Genomic DNA, 21,525 nt, shown 5'->3' on the forward strand with positions numbered 1-21,525 from the left:
ATGGGCACTGAAGAAAGAGGTCATAGCTTCTTCACCACCCTGCCCCCCTCCCAATCTGCAAGACCCCTTGGCTCAGGCCAAAGTCAGAACTGGTCTGGTTTCCTCCCTGTGTTCTTCGAACCCCCTACTACTGGGGCAGAACTCATGGTCTTGTAAATCAGGAGTCATCTAGAGAGAGAAGTTGCCTCCACACCTGGACACAAGCCAACTGTTGTTTAAAATTCCACACTGAATCTATAAAATACATGTCCACATTGTGAGCCAACCTGACTTTTTAAGAAATGTATTATATTCCCCTGCTTTTTGCCAATTGCAATTCCACACCCTCTTCCTCCCCCACCTCCCACCTAGGCATCACCTGAAGCCCTTCCGGATACTTGGGGGTTACTGACCCTCTGAGATCTTGCAGGTCTCCCCAAGCCTTTTTATGGCACGAAGCAATGAAATTAAATGTGGCACATGTGCTATCATGGAATAACTTTTAATTGCTTAATTAAATCAGAGATTTAAAGGAGGAAAGATTCAAGAGTTTCCTTTGAATGAGAAATATGAGGGTATGCCAAAGTGGATAAGGTTACTAATCATTGGAAGAAAGCCGTTAGTATTTACATATGCTAAAAATGCAGGCCAGGACATTAAAAACAATAAGTACATGCTTTAAAATTTCCATTCAGTGTATTTATGAGCTTTTCTTATCCAGGTAGTCCTAGAGAGGACGTAGAAGACCTCATTATCCAACTTAATTCAGATCAGGGTTAGATTAAAAAAATAAAACTGCACAGGACAAAGAAATTGCCATAAAATTGAGTTACTATGAATGTGTTCCAGTTTAAGTAAATAAGCCCTTAAAACAGGCTTTAGGAAAGTCTCTGCTGTACACAGACGGACTGGGGCACACTAGGTATGCAGGTGACAATTAGCAAGTGTGAAAAGCTATGGTCATTCGCTAAATGTGTAAATCTAAAGGCAACCAAGTGAAAAGACCTACGAAAAGGAAACTGTTAAATCCATTTGTACATGGATTTAACAGTGAAGCATTTCATTCTTCATGTTTTTACTTGGTGTCTTGAAATAATCCCCTTTCTGTCTCCACTCTCCCTCTTAGAAACTGTGCCCGCCTTATTTATTTATGAAGTCTGAAGGTTAGTCCTACCTGCTGAGACTAATTAGCCCTGTGCTTTGTATCCTATGCAATCCTGTCTGATTAAATGTACACATTTGTTTTACTTCTTTTCTGGCTCCTTCTCACTCTACTTCTGATTTTCTGATTAATATTAAAGTTGGGAGTTACAGTGATTCTCCTCCGTAGACCCTCCCACCCCCATTTTATTTTGCCTGCATCTTTACTCTTTAGTGTGCTAATGTGGTTGTGAATTTTTCCCAGTGCAGGGGAATTCACTGGCCTTGTCAATCTTGGTATCATTATTTTTAGTAGACTTCTTTCTGAGACCTTAGCCTATAAAACAGTTTTGCTGAAACCCAAACTCTCTAAATATTACATGGCAAATTTGCTTTCTTTTAGAAACCTTAGGTGCTGATGGGCCAGTTGGAACGGATGTGAGTTTTTTTAGGAATTGGTGGGATAATTTAGTACATCATGGACTGCAGACCAACACTGTTCCTAACAGATAATTTGCTAATTCCTACTGATTTCTTTTTTTCTTTTTTGTCCCCCCCCCCTTTCATGTTGTAGTTTCCGGTCCCCTTCTCATCGGATATTTGCAAGAAAATGAGTGCTCCTGCTCCAACATCCAGGAAGACTATGTTTTGGGAGAGTCAGACCTTTTCCTCTTTAACATAATTCTGTTCCCCATTTTGTAGCAAATCTGCTCCCCAGGCGAGTGCCTAAAAACAACAATACCTGCCTCAAACCCCAGGTTTTCCACCTCCTCCCAGAGCTCTTTCAGCATCAGCAGTGGTTAGCAATTTCCTGCCAGAGCCATCTACATCTTGATTATTTGGCCGGTCTTTTGGGGATTTCATTTCACACCCCCTTGGAGAAATACTCCAGCACCACTGATCCCAGGGGTTGGTGAACTTTCAGTTTTATTTTCCCTGGCGGTGTTAACGCCCAAACTTTTCACCTCCAAAGGCAGAAAGGACTTTGAATCCCAGCTCATTTCTTACCACCTCCAACGTCAGTTACCAAAGGAGAGGGGGGAAAAAAAAAGGAACAACACTTTACATTGAAAAGAACCACGTATTTTTCCTTAAGGATATTTTTAATGCCCCTGACTAACACTGCAGTATTTGATTGTTTTTTGGACAAAAAGTCATCTTGGTATATTTACTCTAGTGAGACTTAAGATTTAATGAAATGACTCACTATTAATAAACAAAAAAGGGAGGGAAGACCTCGTGGGCTAATAGTTTCTTTCACTGCAGATGACCAGGAACTTTGCCCAGCTCCCCACTTCCCCAAGCTCTCTGAAAGTGGAGGGTTGATCTTTCTTTTTGACCACTTCTGTTAGATCCCCGCCCAAGGGTGGCTGATTTCCCCGCTGGATTAGCCACTAAGCGACACCCCGCCCCCCTGCCCCTTCCCCACAGTACTCTCCTCCTTTTCCCCTTCCTTAAGACTTATTTCTAATATTTCCTAAGTGCACTTTTTCTGGGCCTCTCCCCATCCCCGCCCCCCAAGTGGGCTTTCCTTCCGCCTTCCTCGGCTCGGATTCCTGACTCGGTCGCCACCCCCTTCCCCTCCTCTCCCACTCCGCATTGTCCTTCCGAAGCCGCCCCCCTCCCGGAGCGAGTCCTGTACCCTCGCCCAGACTCGCGGGCTCGCACCCACTCAGCGCAGGCCTTTCCCCCTGCACACTCCTCCCTCCGACTCTCTCCCCCCTCCTCCCCCGCCCCTCTCCTCCTCCTCCTCCTCTCCCTCCTCCCTCTCCCGGCGCCCGAAAGGATCATTGTTAGCCGCCCCCGCCCCGCCCACCCCGGCTGTTTATTTATGCACACGTCACCGGGCCGGCCCCGCCCCCCGGCATCTCATTAAGCGAGTGTGTTCCTCTCGCCCTGTCAATAATCTCCGCTCCCAGACTACTCCGTTCCTCCGGATTTCGATCCCCCTTTTTCTATCTGTCAATCAGCGCCGCCTTTGAACTGAAAAGCTCTCAGTCTAACTTCAACTCACTCAAATCCGAGCGGCACGAGCTCCTCCTGTATCTTCGGCTTCCCCCCCCTTTGCTCTTTATATCTGACTTCTTGTTGTTGTTGGTGTGTTTTTTTTTTTACCCCCCTTTTTTATTTATTATTTTTTTGCACATTGATCGGATCCTTGGGAACGAGAGAAAAAAGAAACCCAAACTCACGCGTGCAGAAGATCTCCCCCCCTTTCCCCTCCCCTTCTCCCTCTTTCCCCTCCCCAGGAGAAAAAGACCCCAAAGCAGAAAAAAAAGTTCACCTTGGACTCGTCTTTTTCTTGTAACATTTTTTGGGGGGGGGGCAAAACTTTTTGGTTTTTTTTTTTTTTTGGCTTTTCTTCCTCCTTCATTTTTCTTCCAAAATTGCTGCTGGTGGGTGAAAAAAATGCCGCAGCTGAACGGCGGTGGAGGAGATGACCTAGGCGCCAACGACGAACTGATTTCCTTCAAAGACGAGGGCGAGCAGGAGGAGAAGAGCTCCGAAAACTCCTCGGCAGAGAGGGATTTAGCTGATGTCAAATCGTCTCTAGTCAATGAATCAGAAACAAATCAAAACAGCTCCTCCGATTCCGAGGTAGGAAAAGCCCCTCGGGCTGGTGGGGTCTTGAGTCTATTTCCTGGGCTTGGCAAACGGTGCCGAGAGGGGAGGAATCGGGGCCGGGGGCGCCGCGGGGCCGGGCGGGCGGCGTGTGCGCGCGGTGCCACCATTGCAGAAACTTGTAACCCTGTTTTCTCTCCCCCCCCCCAAAACCCCTCCACCCCGCTGATCCTTTTTCTCCCCCTTCTCCCCCCTCTGCGTGGCGTTTGCCCCTCGCCCTCCCCACCTCCACCCCTCCGGGAAGGCGGAAAGACGGCCTCCGCCTCGCTCCGAAAGTTTCCGAGATAAATCCCGGGAAAGTTTGGAAGAAGGTGAGTACGCCCCGCGCGCCCCGCAACCGCCCGGAGCCGCCCCCCGGGCCCGCCGCCCCGCGCGCCCCGGCCCCGCGCCCCGCTCGGCCCGGCCGCGCGCCGGCCCTGCCGGGGCGCCCGGCTACTTGGGGCACTTTCTAAAAAGTTTCTCCTCGCTCTCTCCCGCTCGGCGCGGCCGCCGCCGTCCCCTCGCCGCCCCGCCATGTTAGCGGCCAAGAGGCAAGATGGAGGGCTCTTTAAGGGGCCACCGTATCCCGGCTACCCCTTCATCATGATCCCCGACCTGACGAGCCCCTACCTCCCCAACGGATCGCTCTCGCCCACCGCCCGAACCGTAAGTGCCTCCTCGCCCGGCCCCCGCCCGCAGCCCGCCCGCCCGGCCCCGCTTGCGGCCCCTGCCCTGCCCCCTCCCTCCCCTCCCCTCTCCTCCCCTCCCCTCCCTCGCTCCCTCCCTCCCCGCCTCCCCCTCCCCGCCTCCTCCCCTCCCCGCCTCCCCTCCCCCGCTCGCGGCCCAGGCAGCCCGAAACTCTCCAAACTTTTCTGCCTTTTGTGGACTGGATTTGTTTGCACTTCGCCATGTTCTTGCTTTCAGTTTGCTGCCTCGTGATGTTGGGGAGACCTGTCTTTCCAAGCAGGGCTTTGTTGGGTTGTGGGGGGAAAGAGAAGAACTTTTTTTTTTTTTTTTTTTTTTTTTTTTGCGCTCTGATTCCCCCTCCCCCTGTGGTGGTGTTGTTTGTTTCACCCTGGGAAGACGACTGTGTGGCTCTTTCTTTTCGCTCGCTCTCTCTCCCTCTCTCTTCCTTCCCTCTTCTGTGGCGTCTTGGGTTTTCCCCGGTTAACCCCTTGGCTGCCGCTGCCGGGGCCCGAGTGACTGGGCTGCGTCCGACGCGCGGGGTAGAGAGTGGATTTTCCTGCAGGCGTTGGACTGGAGAAGTAGCGAGCGCGCGGAGCCCGGGGCCCTGGAGAAGCGCCTCGGCTTTCTCTTTCGGCTGGTTATTTATTTAGCTTTCTAGTGGCGATCGCTGGCTCTCAGCCCCCCTCCCCCTTTCCTCTGGAAGGTCACGCTTCCCAGACTGGTCCCACTGCAAACTTGGGGGGCTCTGGGCTGGCTTTTCTTTGGTAACCCCGCAGGGCCGCGAGCGCCCTGGGCGCGGAGGCGGGCTCGGCTGCGGGGCGCGCTGGCTGCGGGCTCTCCCGGGCCGCGCGGAGTCGGGAGGCCCCTGTGACCGGGTTCTTGGTTTGTGTACAGCCGGGATGGCCTCTTCTGAGCGGATTCGATGTATTTCTAGAGAATTTTGGTGCCTTGGGGCTCATAGCCCGGTCTGCGTTCGCCAGCTTCCGAGAAGGCCCTCAGTGGTCCCTGGGTGGGGGGATCAGAGACCAGGGTTTGCCGGCCCCAGGGTGTGTAGAAGGTGAGGGAGGCCAGGGGCGCCCCTCCTTCAAGGGAGTGGGCTGCTTCTCGCCGGCCACCCAACTTTGGGGGGCCCCAGGGCGGCACCGGGTGCAGGCTTCGTGGGTGCTTCCCGCAGCGTGCGTTCCGCGCCCGCCCCTGACATTTGTATTAATAAGACTCATCCCCTTCTCCTGCCGGCCTCTGCCCCCTGCCCTCGCCCTGAACCCCTCCCTCCACCCCCCTCCCCCAATCCCACCTTCTTGTAAAAAGCCTGGATCGCCAATCTGTAGAGACAGCCTTTGGACGTTTGTGCCGGGTTTCCCGGGATTGTCATTTTGCACCTTTTCTGGTTTGGTCCCCTTACTCCTTATTTACACACACTACTTTTGTTTTTTTCTTTTTCGGTAACTCGAGATAGCAATTTGAAATAATGTACCCAGTGTTCAGCAGCCGTGGATTCGGTTCTAATGGCCGAGGGCTGGCCGGTTGGGAGGCGATCCGATCTACAAGTGTTTCTAAGCATTAAAATATTAACTATCAGGTTTTACTTGTTTTTTGGGCCCTGGCAAAAAGGGCAAGGGCATGCCAGACCGGTCACTTTTTATGGCTAGGAAAGAGAAATAATTATCCCCCCTCCCTGGCTCCCTGTACCCAGGCTTCTGCATGCCTGGGAAGCTGGTAGAGCGTTTCAGCCCGACCTCCTCCTGCGGGGCCAGCTCCGCCAGGCTGCGGGGGCCGGGCTGTGGGGTTGCAGCTGTAGGGGAAGCACAGACCGGTTACGTTGTATTTTTCTTGGGAGCTCGTGGGCATCTTAAACCGGGAGCATTCGGCTCAGAATCAGAGAGGGTTTGTGTAGTGACCAACCCGACCAAGCCACATTCCAAAGTAACCCTGAGAATTTCTTACTCTCCTCCCCTCCCCCTTCGATGGATTCCTCTCCGGTATTATTTAAAAATCCACTTAGCCATCCGAAAGGCCATCAGAATATTGAGCTTTGATGGCGGGCTGCTTGGCCTTCTTGACTCTTTTCAGACTCCCGGTCTGACCGCTGGCGATCTTGCCCCACGGCCGCCTAACAACTTGAACAGTTGTGTTGTGCTGTAATTAGGAAACAGGGAAATGGTTAAAGGCAAGTAAATGATTTCCCGGTGCGAAAAGGAAGGCTCCCAACCCTTCGGTCCCCTTTGTGGGCATTATAGGAATAGACCGCTCCAGCTATTTTAATTGTGGACGTAGCGGGTGGCCTTGTGCTCTGACATCAGATGGAGTAGGAGAGGACATTTCTGAACTCAGTAGGCAGTTTTGAGATTTGCATGTCAAACACCAACAGACATCTTTGTGTGTGCTGCCCCTTCCTCCTTCCTCTCGGTTACCTGGGTTAGAGCCTGTGCTCCAAAATTAAAGTTATTTATTTAGGCCAATAAGCAGAGCAGTAGAAATGGGGACGAGAGGCTGTTGCGTGTCACTTCTGACGTCTTCGATCAGAGGGCCAGCTTGCAATTTCAGATTTGATAACCGCTGCCGAGGGCATCTGTAGGCAAGATAGAGGTCTTTTCATGCTCCCCTGAAATTCTTAGTGCTTTATAGAGTGGGTTTTCAGAGGGCAAGGTGTAAAGACCAGCTAGCTGGATGCTTCCTTTTCCCGACCCTCCTTGGTGGTGGTGTTTTTGCTGCGGTTTCTGTTCCTTGTTAGTGTACCTGTAAGCAGCTGCGTCCTTTAAAAAAGCAAACTCTTTGGATCCCTGATTTCTGCTTTTCTGTTTAAGAATGTAAAGAATTAAGGAGTGTCGTTAAATCAGCTATGATGAATAAAACATTATCTCAAGAATAATGCTTTAATTGCTGAAGACGCCATAAAGCTTGATAGTAATAATTTTATTTTAAAACGACAAAGCCTTCTGCATAACATTAATTTAGTCTTTGATACAGTAATAGGAAGGGCTTTTAAAAAGACAGATTCGAATACAAAACTGCATTAAGGAGAGAGGTCTGGTTAAGTAGATGGTAAGTGATAGAAGAGCAAATATTAGAACTGTGGTAACATTTGTATATTAAAGATAAGAGTGTTGTTACCATATTGAAAGTGATAGGAAAAAGTAAGTTTCACGTTTCTTTTTCCCCCTTGCCAAACGAGAAGTAGGAACAGGGTGGTCAGGATTCTAGTGAGGTCTGAGATTTCTTTTTAAGGCTTGATTATCAGAGTTCTCGCATCTTATAGCCCAAAGTTAGTTGGTTTTTTTTTTTTTTTTAACTGAGCTGTTGGCTAACTAGGTTGAACAAATAAATAAGCAGCATCTTGAATTCATTTTTGAACTTGGAATCCAGCATTTAAAAGAAACCAAGAGGGGCCTATTCATTGGGGTTTTATTAAGCGGGGCAAACATCTTCTCTTTCTGGCTTGTGAAAAATGGATGTTTTTTCCTCTCACTCAAACAACATAATCCTTTCTAATACAAAAGATTTAGACCTCGAGAGTGTGAAGGGTTAATGGTGGTCCTTCCCTGGTTGCTCTCTCACCCCCCACCTTCACCCCTGATTGTTTTGACAACACTTTTCAAAGTGTGACATTCCAAGCCCCTACATAACAATGTAATATTACTGTAATTACACAGGTCATTACATTTTAAATAGAGAACAATAAAATGCTTATCGCCCTGAAAAAGAACAGGTGTTCTTGCCCTTCTTTGGTATTTATGCTAATTGTTTTTCATCTCCTTTAGAAATATTTATGGCGAACATGTTTAGATTCCAATCTCAACGCAACAGCATTAATTCTGTGCTAATCTTTATAGGTTGGGGTTTAATGTCTGCAGTACGGATTATGGGCTCAACATGCACCCAATAAGTCATATTTTAATGATTATAAGTTTAATACGCCAGCGCTTTGCAGTTTGTTGAAATTAAAGCTTTCTGAACCCCCACCCCCCCACCCAAACAAGCTATTAGGCAGCTAGGGGCCCGAAGTGCCTATTTGGAAGCAGTGTTTTTGGAAACTTTGGACTGCTTAAGGGAAGTAGCTTTTACTGATGCCCCCTATCTGATTGAGAAAAGATTTGGAGGCAGACAATCCCGGTTCTGGTTAGGAGTTTTCCACCTTGATTTTAATTTTACTGATACGGATTTCATTTAGAGTCACTGCTGGAAGCTGGTCAGCTTTCTGTTTCTTAGCAAGCTGTGAAAAAGTTACAGGAAGGTTTCCGGGGGCTGGCGGATCCAGAATGCTTTTCTGTTAGCAGCCCAGGATAACTGCAGTTCTGCGCGCCATTAAAAAAATATTTGCTTTAGAAAACTAGCATTTTAATAGTTGCACCAGAGGCTGTGCTTTCAAAGATTACAGTAGAAGCCTTTGCAGGTTTTGAATGCCTCCTCACATCCCACGAGGTGCCTGTGTGCCTGCAGAAAGTGCCCGGGTGCAACTTCTCTTACACACGCACAGTGGGTAAACGAGAAGGTATCTAAGAGGATTTTACATTTTGTCAGATGTTTCCCAACAGGGGCCCCCAAATCACATTAAAAATGCACTGTAGAGAAAGGACAGCTGCAAATTTTTGTGTGGACGCGTGTTTCTGGACCATGACTAAAACTCCTAGGACCTTTTCCCCAGCTGTCTGGAAGTTATGTGGAAGTTGGTTTATTGGCAGTTAAGTATGAGACAACCTGGATTTAGCAGAGGCTCTCTCCTGCACAGGAAGTAGATGACATTATATTGGGGGAAGGGAAGAGGCTGCAGGCAAGGAGTGATTTACTCCTTTTTTTTTTTTTTTTAAACCATGGCGTTGCCAAATAAATAAGCACTTTCCAAGGAAGTAGGTGTAAGCTTTTTAGTCTTGGTATGTGGAATTAGATAGCATCTTTAACCACATTTATAATTGTTCTAAGGTGACACATTTCAGAAGTTTTGAAGGGAGGGGTGAATCAGATTCTTGGAGGCTTTTCTTTTTGAAGGGGTGTGGAACGTGGGCATCTGAGTTTCTTCTGGAGTGAATATTGGCAACTGTGTAAGTAAATCTTCAACTCTGACTTATAATTGAGCACATTTGTGAAGGAAATGGTTAATTTTACAACCAAAGGCAAACTTGCACCTCGACAGGTCTGCTGAAAGAAATGTGCCCTAGTCCTTTGCTGGCAAGCGCCACCGGGTCATAAATCCACAGGCTTTATTTACCGCCCATAACACTTATGAATGTTAAGATATTTGACGCCACGTTGGCCTTATAATATTCAAGGTCCGCAGACATTGGCAGTAGCTCAAATTTCTCTCACTAATTATAAGCAACGAGATGGGGGTTGGAGTGTTGGTGGGGGGAGCCCATCTCCAAAGCTGCCCTCCCCCCTTCCGTGACCCCCACCTCTACAATCCGAGCTTACTGAGACAGACACCCTCTCCTTTGGCAGCTGACTTGTACTTTTCCTCTAGGCTATTGTTATACACATTTATAAAGAGCACTTTCAGGGATGGAAATTCAGTGGGGGCTTTGCACAAATGCCTTTTTCAAAAGCAAAGTTGCTCTAGCTGTGTGCATCTTTCCTTGTCTTCTGGCTTCTCCTTTTTCTTTTTTTTTCCTTTCCTTTTCTTTCTTTCCCTTTCTTTCTTCTTCTTTTTTTCTTTTTGGACCGTGTTGCCTATATTGTGCATATTTCCCAGAATACTTAAAGAAATCCGATACGAGAATCTTCTCTTTAATTTCTATGATGTTCCACTGAGCTGGAAAGGCAGAAACACACGTTGCATGGTGCAGTAGTTAAAAAAAAAAAAAAAAAAAAAGTAAAAAAAAAAAGTTAGGTGGGCGAGGAGAGTTGATTAAAGGAATTTAACGGATGAGGAAAAAAAAAAGTTCCAGAATTCATTGGGGAGGGCAAGGCCACTCATTTGGGAAAAGTACACTGTTATTTTGGTGGTGGTGGTGGGGGTGGGGGGCACAGAAAAGTAGCCAGGGAGGCAGCATAAATGCTTGATTAGGAAAGATTGGGAAAAATAGAAGAAGATGGGACAGACATTTGGGCTTTGGGGAATGGCTTGATTGAAATTGGGGACTGGAAGTTTCTTATGAGAGGTGGGAGTACCATGGTGGTGGGAGCATGGGCTGCTGTTAGAAAACGATTGCTTTGCTCCAGTCCCCACCTAAAGTGCTCTATCCAGCAACAGATATGTTTCCGATCAGTTATTTGTGTGAGGGGCCTGGGGCTGGGGTGTCTGTGGTGGAGACCCCAAAGAGAGAGAGAAGGCCAGTCATCCTGCCGATTTTAATTAATTAATTTTTTTAAAAAAGTGGGCTGTTCCGGTGCGTGTGTTACAAGGGACCACATGGAAGAGGGGGAGTGGGATGGCGAGGTGCGCGGCTAAGTGTTGAAGGGGAGCTGACGGCTCTGTCATTGCTGGCTGATCCTTCCCTCCATCCAACCCAAACTTAAAGACTGAGGCTGAAAGGTTTTATTTTCTAATCAATGGAATGCAGAAACTTACTAGCCCTCAGGGACAGCTATGAATCCCTTAACAGCTCATTACAAAGATGGGGCAGTGCTATCCATGAACGGGTTATCAGCCGTTCCCAGGATAGGTTCCCAGGATAGGTTGTTCTTCCTTAGGCACATCTGATTTCGGGCTGGTCATTCAGTCTATTATGTTTTATCTTTCTTGTTGTTGTTGTTGTGAAGTGGCCCCAAACAGTTCTGTTTATAGGGGTGGGCAGGGCTTAGGGCTGGTATTAGTGGGGATCAGCTCTGAAGGAGTTAAAATTGCTTGCTAAAGTTTGGCATCATGAAAATAAATTTGAGGCCTGGTAGGCATTAGCAGGGCACAGCACATTTACAGAGCTTAATTAGTACGAACTGTAATTGTTCATGGTCTGCCAGAAGAAGTAATGTTCAGGAAAAGTGGAGTCCCTTCTCATGCAGCCTTCAGTTTGAAACCGATAAATCACTTGCATATTTGTGTAGTGATTCAAATGGAGCTAGGACCTCTCCCATCCCAACATGTGGTAAATTGTAAAGTCAATGAATTGCAGATGTAGGCTACGGTGAGATTCTCCCAGAAAATGCAGAATGAATGGGAAAGAATGATGCTATAAATATTTACTGAGAAGATAACTAGGGCCCTGCTCGCTGGGCCAATTACGGTGTACTAAATATATTAGCAAAATGCTTAAAAAATTGGGAGGATTTGTGTGGGTCTTCGGGTGGGTTGGTTTGTTTTGGAAAGTAAAATAAAAGGCGTGATGTTACTGTCTTGTCAGTTTTATTAAGCCCGAGTCACAATGGCAAACCCAGGGAAGGACACATGAAACCCACATTAATGCAAATTAATTCGTTATGAGTTGCAGAGCTGTGACTGCTAAGTGGAGTAATGATAGGGCATCATTTTAAGAGTGTTAATGTAGCAACTTCTAATGAAAAATGCTGTGTTAGGAACATGTCTCAGCACCTTAGCCCACGTGTTTTTATATGCTAGAAATGCATTTCATACAAGAGCAGGAAGCTTGATTCACGTCATACCCTCCCCTCCCCCTGTTTAAGAACTTTAATTATGTTTTGATGTTTAAAGAGGTTTTTCTTCAAAAATCAGCCCAGAAATGCCTATCACCAGAACCAAGTTCAACTTTTCTTTTCTTTTCTTTCTTTCTTTTTTTTTTTTTTGCATCAGATTGCAACACGGAGCAGAAAAACAATGGATGTAGCCACTCCCCCTCCTCTGCCCCCCCATAGACCTACATCTATAACTTTCTTGAAGTCATTTTTTTCCCTCTTTTTCTTTCGTGGAGGATTTTGGTCTCAGGCAATGTTGCAAGTCTTCTCTCCGCACATGCGAGTAGGTGGATGTGTGTGGAAGCTGTGAAAGTTAATGACCGTTCTCTGACTCATACCTGATGGTTTCAGGTTGAGGAAAAGAAAAGAAAAATTAATGAGGGTAAATAGACCTTGGATGGAACATCGAGACAGTAGGAGAGATTGTTCCTGTGTCTAAAGGCATGCGTTTTGTTGCAGCAGAATTTCTGAAGGAGAATGCCAGGAAGTGAAAAGGGGATGCCTTTGTTAAGTTGTTGTTTTAGGACGGTACAAACGTTCAGTGTTGAGATCTGGGGAGGAATGTTTAAGCCGGTATGCCTACCAGTCAGTGCTGGTTTTGCTTTCCTTGCAGAAGTTAGAGGCCCCCTTGGCAGCGCAGTCAGTAATCCAGAGCCCTGGTCTGAAGTTTATTTCCCATTAAATGGAAGAGGTTTGTCGCATAGGACAAGGGGTGCTGTCTGGGTCCTGAACAATGACCGATGACCTAAGAAAGACTCTTGGATGTATGAACAGCAGCAAACATATGCTGTCTTTTAGGGTAATGATGTGGGAATCAAACATCGGGCGGCTCCTGGTGGGAGCTACAGGGTAAAAGTGGACCCCAAATCCCCCAGGCCAAAACCTTTTAAAAGGGGAATGAATCTGGATTTTTTTTTCTTGAAATAAGAAAGAAGGCCAGGTGATTCATAAAACTGAAAATAAAGCATAGGCTCCACCTCTTCCCAATTTAGTGGAATGAATAGGTCTAAAAAATTAGTCTTTATCGCACTGGAAGTTCACTTAGTGTTGGAAAAACCAGCACAGCGTTTAAATTACTTTCTATTTAGTCCCCTTTGTGGCGGAGACCTCTGTGGTTGTGAAAGTAGTTTTCCTTTTTCTCTCGTCTCTGGATATCTCTGATGTCTTGTATCTGAAACATCAAATTAAGAGCCAGTAGTAGTGATTAGAAATAAAACAGGAGACATCAAGATATGGTAATAATATGGGAAGGAGTTAATTGTCAATTGTTGGTTTTTTAATTGCTGGGCAATTGTGCAAACCTGCACCAAGCATCACCCCATCTTCGTGGTTCTTCCTCTGGACAAGTGAAGGCCAGATCATCTGGGGGTGTTCGGGTAGGTGGGTGGGTTTGGCCATTGTAGACAAGCACACAGGAAGGGAAGGTTTATTTTGTTGGAAGTTTCACGGGAAGGAATTAACTGGAAAGGGCCCTGGAATTCTCACTTGGTGGCACCCCAGGGAGGCGTCATGACGGGAACATGGTGCATGTCCATGGTGTAACAGCTACGCTTGCTGGCGGAGGGAGTGACGGAAGCAAGGGATGCGGGCTGCTGCAGGTGACCAGGGGCAGGGCGGCCCCAGGGGTGGGAGCCTGTGGCAGCCTGCTTCTAGAACGCAGGTGAGCCTTGTGCTGGATCTCTCCACCTCCCTCCCCTCATCTTCTGGGGAAAACAAAACAAAACAAAACAAAACAAAAAACAAACAAAAAACCCTGCCATCTCTTGTCCTTGCCTTCCTTAGAGGTTTTTTTACAGAGAGAGAAATAAATTCCGTGTGCCAAGTTTTTCTGGGTCCTTGCATTTTGTCTTTGTCTTAAAAAGCTAAACTATAACGAACAAGGCATCTTTGTTTTTTACGGAGAAGCATAAAGCCTTAGAAAGTCTGTGCTTAAGAAACTAGTCTTTGGGAAAAGAGGGCATGGAAACACAAAGGAGAAACAAGAAAATTATTCTAATTCTTTGTCACTGTAGCTCGGGGAGGTTTAGCTCCAGGTGGGTCCCAAGACAGTGATTACTGGCTAGGAGCGAAGATCTGATTGGAGGTTGTGCTGTGTGTATTTCTGAGCTGGTCCAGGTGGTTCTGTGTGGCTAGACACCTGAGCAGGGAAGTCACATTACTTGGGGGTGTTAGGATGGTGTGTGTGTGTGTGTGTGTGTGTGTGTGTGTGTGTGTGCTTGTTAAATTAACTTGGTCCAGCTAGATTCCTAAGGACCTCGCAGCTGCATTTTTACTCTTTTAATTGCAGCATTCTCTCTGGGATTGTGTTGTCCGGGTGGTGATTGGACGCAAGGATTAAGAATGGAACCGGACAAGTGAAAATTGAATTTGGATTAGCCACAGTTTCATTAATTTATTCATAAGACTGTGATTATATGAAATTTTGTTTCCACGACATATCCTGAGTTATCAGGTGTCCATTCAATTTTAATTGACAATCTGAGATTCCTGTGGTTACCCTGAGTACAGATTGCCTAGGGGCTCTGCAGGGTTTGTGGGAAGAAAAGCTTGGACAAGTTTCCATTAAGCTCTGAATCAGGCAGTTGGAAAAGAGGAGAATAAAACCCTGCTGAAAAGGGGGACACGTTGTTACTGTTGCCTCTTGACTTAGAAGGAGGACCCCACCCCTCCTCCCCAAGAGCTGCTCTCCAGCCAAGAATTCCAAACTTGCAGAGGAACCTGTCCCTAGCACAAAAGTTGTGTTAAGATGATGGGGAATTGTCACACAAATTAGTGCAATCACTGTTTCCTGACTGACAGTTTTCACAGAAAGGGCAGGGGGGCAAAGCGTGCAATTTCATCTTTTCCTGCGATTCACTTCGGTGAACTGTTTCTGAGTGTGTTGGGGGCAGGCTGGAGGGGGCATTATCTCCACTTGCTCTGGGTGCATCTTGTGTTGTTTTGGGGAGTGCGGTTCAACCACTGCGCTTTGACAGGTAAGAGAAAAAAAATATTTTTTGGCCTCATCTGTATGGTGCCCCCTTTCAACCTTGATTAATATGTTTTGGGGGCAGACGGACTCATATGTAGACAGTGATCTCCGAGCCCACTGTATGCCAAAGTGGGGACTTAGAGCCTTTCCCACGAGCAATAAAAATGTAGACTTTTAAAATTTGATCACTTCTGTGTTGTGTTTATTTTGAGTTGGTTCAAAAGTTCTGTGAATTTCTTTGTTTTTTATTTTTTTCTTTCATTTTTTTTCCCCCCCAAAACCTGTGTGGACTGAATGATTTTTCATGTAAGGACCAATATAGAAAATGATAGGATCTGAAGCCCCCTTGCAAGCTAGATTACACTTTGTCGTGATAAGAGAGAAGTGTTCTGGCAGAGAAGTGTTCTGGATTGGAGCAGGAATAGCAGTAGGAGTAGCAGTGGTTTGGAATCTCACGGATGCCCATTGCCATGAGAGGAATGGGCAGCTATTTCCCAGGGCCATCTGATTCCTCCTCATTTGTTCCTAAATTGCAGATTGAAATGCATTTTCAGATACCATTGAGATCCTTTAGTGATTGTTGTATTGTTTTTAAGATAAACCAGCAGATGGTGTTTGTTTTGCCTATCTGTAGGATCCCAGGGTCAATGAGTATTTTTTGGGGAAAGGAGAACTTGGTGGGGAAGCTCAGCTTTCTCTCCTGTTTGGGGACGGCTCACGTCTTTGAGGAAGAGTCCGTAGGATTGTAGGGCCAAAGGCCCAGGAGGGACATCACCTCGTTGTGCAGAGTCTGAGGGAGCCAGGGACCAGCATTCACCCAGGGTCCACTGATTGGGTGGGTGGTCCTTAGAACACTCGGTGGCTCTTTGGCCCTGGCTGGCTCCCTCCTTGGGGAAGTGTGGATTCCTAGAGTGCAGGCTAGAGAGGTGTTCTGGGGCTGATAGCTTAGTCATTGCAAGAGAATGTATTAAGACTTCTGGTGACCCCTGAATTCTGCCTGCCACATTCGTTTCCCCCAAAATAGAATTGTGTTTATAGGAGCAAGTGTCCAGTGGTTAGAATGGTGGGGAGCTTGTACCTGTTGTAGTCTCGTGGCTGCTCACAATCCTTTCTCACAACCTTTCCTCTTGCCTACGTGTCGCAATTCTGATGACTTTTGCAGCACACAGTTAATTTTTCTGCAGCATCCTGCGCAGCACACTGGCGTCCTTTATGTTTTAATGGGCATCCGTCTTTCCTTTTCATGTCATTGATTCTCACTCCTGGCCCCCTCCCTCTCCCTTTTGCTTATTGAATAGGTGCTTTTTTTTTTTTTTTTAAAAACTTTACCTTAGATTATTGTGATCATCTTATCCATAGCAACAAATAAAAATACACAGGTCTTGATTGAATGCCAAGGCTGCAGTTCAATCTAGGAAGGTTTGTCTGCTATTCATAAACTGCTTAAGATGTTTTCTTGTAGTTTGTGACATAAGCAGAACGCTTTGATTTGGTTTCTTTCTACAGCTCCATTTTCAGTCCGGGAGCACACATTACTCTGCGTACAAAACGATTGAACACCAGATTGCAATTCAGGTAGGAAATGCAAGAGATCCTGAAGCTTGAATTGTCAATATGTAGGTCTCTTGTGTCTTTTATTCTCTGCCCCTTCCCCCAATCTAGTTGATGATGATGATGGTGGTGGTGATGGGGATGATGGTGGTTGGTGATGGGGATGATGACGATGGTGGTGATGATGATGGTGGTGATGATGATGGTGGTGATGGGGATGATGATGATGATAGTGATGATGATGATGGTGGTGATGGTGGTGATGATGGTGGTGATGGGGATGATGATGGTGCTGATGGGGATGATGATGGTGCTGATGGGGATGACGGTGATGATGGTGGTGATGATGGTGGTGATGGGGATATGGTGATGATGATGATGGTGGTGATGATGATGATGATGGTGGTGATGGGGATGATGGTGATGATGGTGGGGATGATGGTGATGGGGATGATGGTGGTGATATTGGTAGTGATGGGGATGATGATGGTGCTGATGGGGATGACGGTGATGATGGGGATGGTGGCGATGGGAACAATGATGATGATGGTGGTGATGACAATGTTGGTGATGATGATGGTGGTGATGGTGATGATGGTGCTGGTGGTGGTTGATTCAGTGGGGGAGGTGGGAAGCAAAGAATCGAGCAGAAATGCTACCAAAGTGATTTAAAGATTATGGAAAGAAAGAGGAGCCTGTGGTGGTTTTTGTTAGGTTTCTTGGTCAGGAGTAATGGGCACACACACCCCAGCTTGGCTCTTGTTTTTGGCTTAGGGAAGAATCTTCAATTGGGTGTGAGATGAGGTGGCCAACTGTGAACTGGAAGAATTGGGCAAGGGAGGGGGTGGAGAGGGAGAGGAGGTTGTGACAGCCAGAGAGTTGTTTCCGGTGGACCCAAATCGTGTTAAGTGGTGCTAAGAATATCGCTTTTGACCTGATCGTTCTGAAATGTTGATTTCTCTTGGACCTGTTGATATATGTCATTAAAAGTGCTGGAAGGGAGAGGTGACAGATCCCAGCTTCTGATGAGTGTCCTGTTTCCTGCTCACGTAGTACTTCCATTCTCTTAAATCCAAAGGCTAAACAAATCACGGACTAATATAGACTCGGAGCTGAACTGGTGCCAACAGAATGCAGTAGTGGAGGGAGAGCAGACTAATATAATTTTTGTCCGTCTGCTTTGCCTGGCTTTGCCAGGATGGATGTTACACATGGTGTAACTCATGGTTCTGAAACTTCTTGCGTGTTCTGGTTTAACCCTTTGAAGAGAGGCTTTTGAAACCTGTTGCTGTGATGTTGGATTCTGGCTCCAGGTCTTCTCTTCTTGGAAGTTGATGTCAGTTGGTTGAATAATTTCTGTTGTTCCATTGCACTTTATCTTGTAGTCATCCCTGGCAGATTGTGTGTGTGTGTGTGTGTGTGTGCGGTCTCACCAAACTAGAGCACATCGCGTCTTGGTAGCTCTGCTGTTTCAAATCTGCATCTTCCTGGATAAGACATAGCCACGTGCCCCAGCTAAACTGTGAATTCTTCCCCTAGTGCACAGTATGGCCTTGCAGACATTTTTTTGTTCGGAGGATTCCCCAATATTTTTGTACTTACTTCAAGGCAACAGGAACTTATTTTTAAAATATTTTGTGTACGTCTGCAGCATGCTGCCAATCTCTCTGTGTCTTTGAGGGGGAAAACGCGATCTTGATTTTTACCCCTTCACCCCAAATGTTTTCAAGCCTGATGTCTTGAACTCGTTCTGCAGTTGCTCCTGCCGGCGCATTTCCTCGTGGACCCTTCTTCCTTTTGATTAGTTGCGTAGTGAGCCTTGCTTCCAGAAACTGGTTAGATGGGGAGCAAGCCCAAACCCCAAGTCTTGATGGGTGGAGGGAAGCACAAGTGTCCTGAGGCCTGCTACATCCAGTGGAGTGCTGGAAAATCATGTTGCCCGGGGTGTGGGAATTGTTGAGGTTGAATAGCATAGTGATCCCTATCTTGGTGTGGAAATGCTGGCTGGGGCCATGTCACTGGGAGACCGGCCGAGACCAGAGCAGCTGTTGTGTCTTTACACCCGCTGCTGAAGCGTCCCTTGTTAGACCGAGCAGGTCGGCTTTCTCCAAACCCCCTGGCACAGTGCAGGCCATGTGAAGCTCTTTCTCAGGAGGAAGATGGGGTAAATTACAGACCTCATTGTTTGGAGGACTGAAACCATTACTATCTCTCCATGAACAGGTAGTATTGTTCTCTCCTGGTTCTGTTTGCGAAGGCTTGATGCCCATGGGGGCAAACAGAGAGACATTTTATTAGAGACCCAGCACTGGCATGCTCTCAGAGTTCATTCTCCCCCAATCTCTGCTGGACCGGGAGGAGGCCAAGCCAAGTGGCATCTAGCTGTAATTGTAGTTTGATCATCAGAGGATAAGTGGCAGAAACCAGAAGAAGCAAAGGGAGAAAAGGGGAAAATCTCGGACGCAGAATTATTCCCCATGTGTGTGGCAGCCTGAGTGCAGTGTGGGGCATAGAGATGAGGACGGTACTGCTTTGGGCTAGAACAGAGCTGATGGTTTCCCTTGGCGTCCTCCAGCATAAGGCTTACATGCAGTGTGATTGTTGGAGCAGAATTTTCTTTCCCTGGAAACTTAAAACTGCTTCACCTTCATAAATACTGTATCTCAATATGAGCTGAGCTTGTTGCCCTCCTAAGCTACATCTTAAAATAAACACGGGTAGTGTGACACCTTGCATCACATGGGACCCATACCCCTTTCCTTTCCCATCCCCTGCGGTCTCAGGCTTTGGCCAAGGTCACCGTTTATATGAATGACCTCCGAGTGAGTCTTCGGCCACGTCCTGTTCTCGGGAGAAGTTTGGGCACAATATCCATTGCCGTTTGGAGATCTCCCCCACTTTTGACCATTTGCGAACAACTCTCAGCTTTGAAAAGACAAGAGCAACACAAATGGCCCTACTCTCCCGAAGCAGTTAGCACACATCGAACTGGAATGACCATTAACAGACCTTAAAAGAAAAAAAAAAGACATAGTTATTTGGTTCTACTGACTTTTAAAAGTTGGACTGAAGTATAATGTAAGCATAGCACAGTACACAGGTCTTTAATGGAGAGATGAATGGACTTTTACACCTGTGAGCGTGCATGAACCATCTCCCTGACCAATATATCTTGTGGAGTTGGAACAGTTTTTCTGTAAAGGGCCAGTTAGTAAATATTTGAGGCTTTGCAGGCCGTATCGTCTCGATGGCAGTGACTCAACTCTGCCATTGTGGTGTAGAAGCAACTGAAAATAATACCTAAAGGAATAGATGTGTCCTTGTCCCAATAAAACTTTATTTATAAAATCAGACGGTGGCTGGATTTGGCCCACAGGCTGTAGTCTGCTGGCCCCAGAGAGAATATTTCCAACTTCCCAGAAGTCTCGCTTGTTTCCCTCCTGTCCCAGTCGTCCGCCTACCCCTCTTCCATGCTGCCCTCTTACCCCCACACCACTCCGAAATCTCACCACGGAACAGTTTTATCTATTGCCCTGTGTTCGTTGTACCTGTTTTTTAGTTTCATTGAAATGGGATTGTACAGAATGGATTGTCTCATGTCTGGCCCCACTCAGCATTCTGTCTGAGTTATATTCCTGTGATTGTATGTAGCAAGAGTTTGCTTTTTTTTTTTTTTTAATTGCCATTAGTATTCAACAAGGAGTATGACACAATGCACACATCCTTTCTGTGTTATTGGATTTTTGGATTGCCTCCAATTTTCTGCTGTTATGAATAAGATCCTAGGAACATTCTCACCCCCATCCTTTGGAGGAATATGTGTGTCCATTTCTGTTCTTCGTATCCAAGAGTGGCCTTGGGGAGACACGGGGTAGTGAGTGTTTAGCTTTGCATCTATCTTTGGAGAGAGGTTTGAATGCCGGATTTCAGGTGTCGTCACCAAAGTGCCCTTGGCTGAGTGTTTCTGGGTGTGTGGGTGATACAGAGGAGGAGACGGTAAAGTGAGCTAGGTGTGGTAGGAGGCCAGTTCGCCCTCACACAGCCCCTTGGCTTTTGGCCCCAGTTCCTAGGAACTCCTCCCACTGTCTCCATTAACCTGGGAAGGTTTTGCAGGCAGAATGCAGAGCTGGACTCGCACACTGTAGGTGCTTCCCAGAGAAGGTGGATGAGTGTTTGGGCCTCCCTCGTGCCTCCCCGAAGACAGCTCTTTGGAGACGCCTGTACTCATCATTATTCCAGCCTGAAGAGCAGTGTTGTCATCAAGGTCAAGACCCGCAGAAGAGATTTCCCTTGGTTTTCAGAAGGGCTACTTCAGAACCAATTAAGCCTTTGTTTTAAGAGTATTTTGGCCAAAGGTTGATGTTTTAACACCAAGTCAGATGTGATTTAGGAAAAAATAACTCCACACACAGCAAAAACAAACTGTGTAGACCTTTCATGGTTGTTTTCTTTTAAGATGTGAAGTGGTTTGTCCGTGTGTGCGCGCGTGTGTGTGCATGTGTGTGCACACACACGTTTGTGTGTGTGCACAAAGACAACCAGGAGAGGCTCCAGAAGAAATGGACCATTTCATTTGTTTACACAGCTGAGCTGCAGAGACTTTGCAGTGGGTGTTGCTCTGCCTCTTGTCCTCAGGCTTTTGCAAGTTCGCATCTGAGCTTTACCAAAGCATATCCCTTCTGCTTGGTCTTAGCGCTCACCTGCCGTGACTCAGTAAGGCCCCAAGGACCCTCCTCCAGGGCCAGCGGTGCTTTCTGAAGTCAAGGAGGCAAAGATAGAAACTTCAGAGTGTCCTGGCCCCCTCTTGGCCCCTTATTCCTCGATGTGAACTTGACATTTAGTCTCGTCCATGTTTTAAAGTTGTTAAGATTCCAGACGTCCTGCGGGTTGCAGCCCACCTCCTTGTGTAGGTGGACCCTTGGCATTTGTGATGAAAATGGCCAGAGGTCAGTACCCGTGGGTTTGGCCAGAGTGTTTGCAGTAACACAGTCCCCGTGTCTGATGACGGTCTCTTGTGTTTTGGGCCTGTCCTTTTG

At 46.9% G+C, this 21,525-nt stretch overlaps 1 protein-coding gene and 1 long non-coding RNA gene across 51 annotated transcripts in view; one reads left to right on the plus strand and one right to left on the minus strand.

The window, feature by feature from the left end:
• Positions 1-3,398: 3,398 nt before the first annotated feature.
• On the minus strand, positions 3,399-5,040 carry LOC309860011. The gene is made up of 2 exons (XR_014309091.1): positions 4,351-5,040; positions 3,399-3,669 (listed from the first exon to the last, which is right to left on the minus strand). It is a non-coding gene; the product is annotated as an uncharacterized lncRNA (long non-coding RNA).
• The window catches only part of TCF7L2 (transcription factor 7 like 2), a gene marked incomplete at its 5' end in the record, with an annotated part of 195,373 nt that continues 177,305 nt past the window's right edge, over positions 3,458-21,525 (plus strand). For 31 of the 50 annotated variants that reach the window (XM_082721376.1, XM_082721409.1, XM_082721398.1 and 28 more), the window contains 4 exons: positions 3,529-3,717; positions 3,986-4,052; positions 4,262-4,386; positions 16,445-16,513. In XM_082721376.1, the coding sequence (XP_082577502.1) occupies positions 3,529-3,717; positions 3,986-4,052; positions 4,262-4,386; positions 16,445-16,513 (450 nt within the window). Of the gene's footprint in view, positions 3,718-3,985; positions 4,053-4,261; positions 4,387-16,444; positions 16,514-21,525 lie in introns of all 50 variants that reach the window. The other 19 variants (XM_082721404.1, XM_082721424.1, XM_082721423.1 and 16 more) reach the window with 2 other exon arrangements.

Source organism: Mustela nivalis, assembly GCF_964662115.1.
Source record: "Mustela nivalis genome assembly, chromosome: 2".
Taxonomy (NCBI): Eukaryota; Metazoa; Chordata; class Mammalia; order Carnivora; family Mustelidae; genus Mustela; species Mustela nivalis.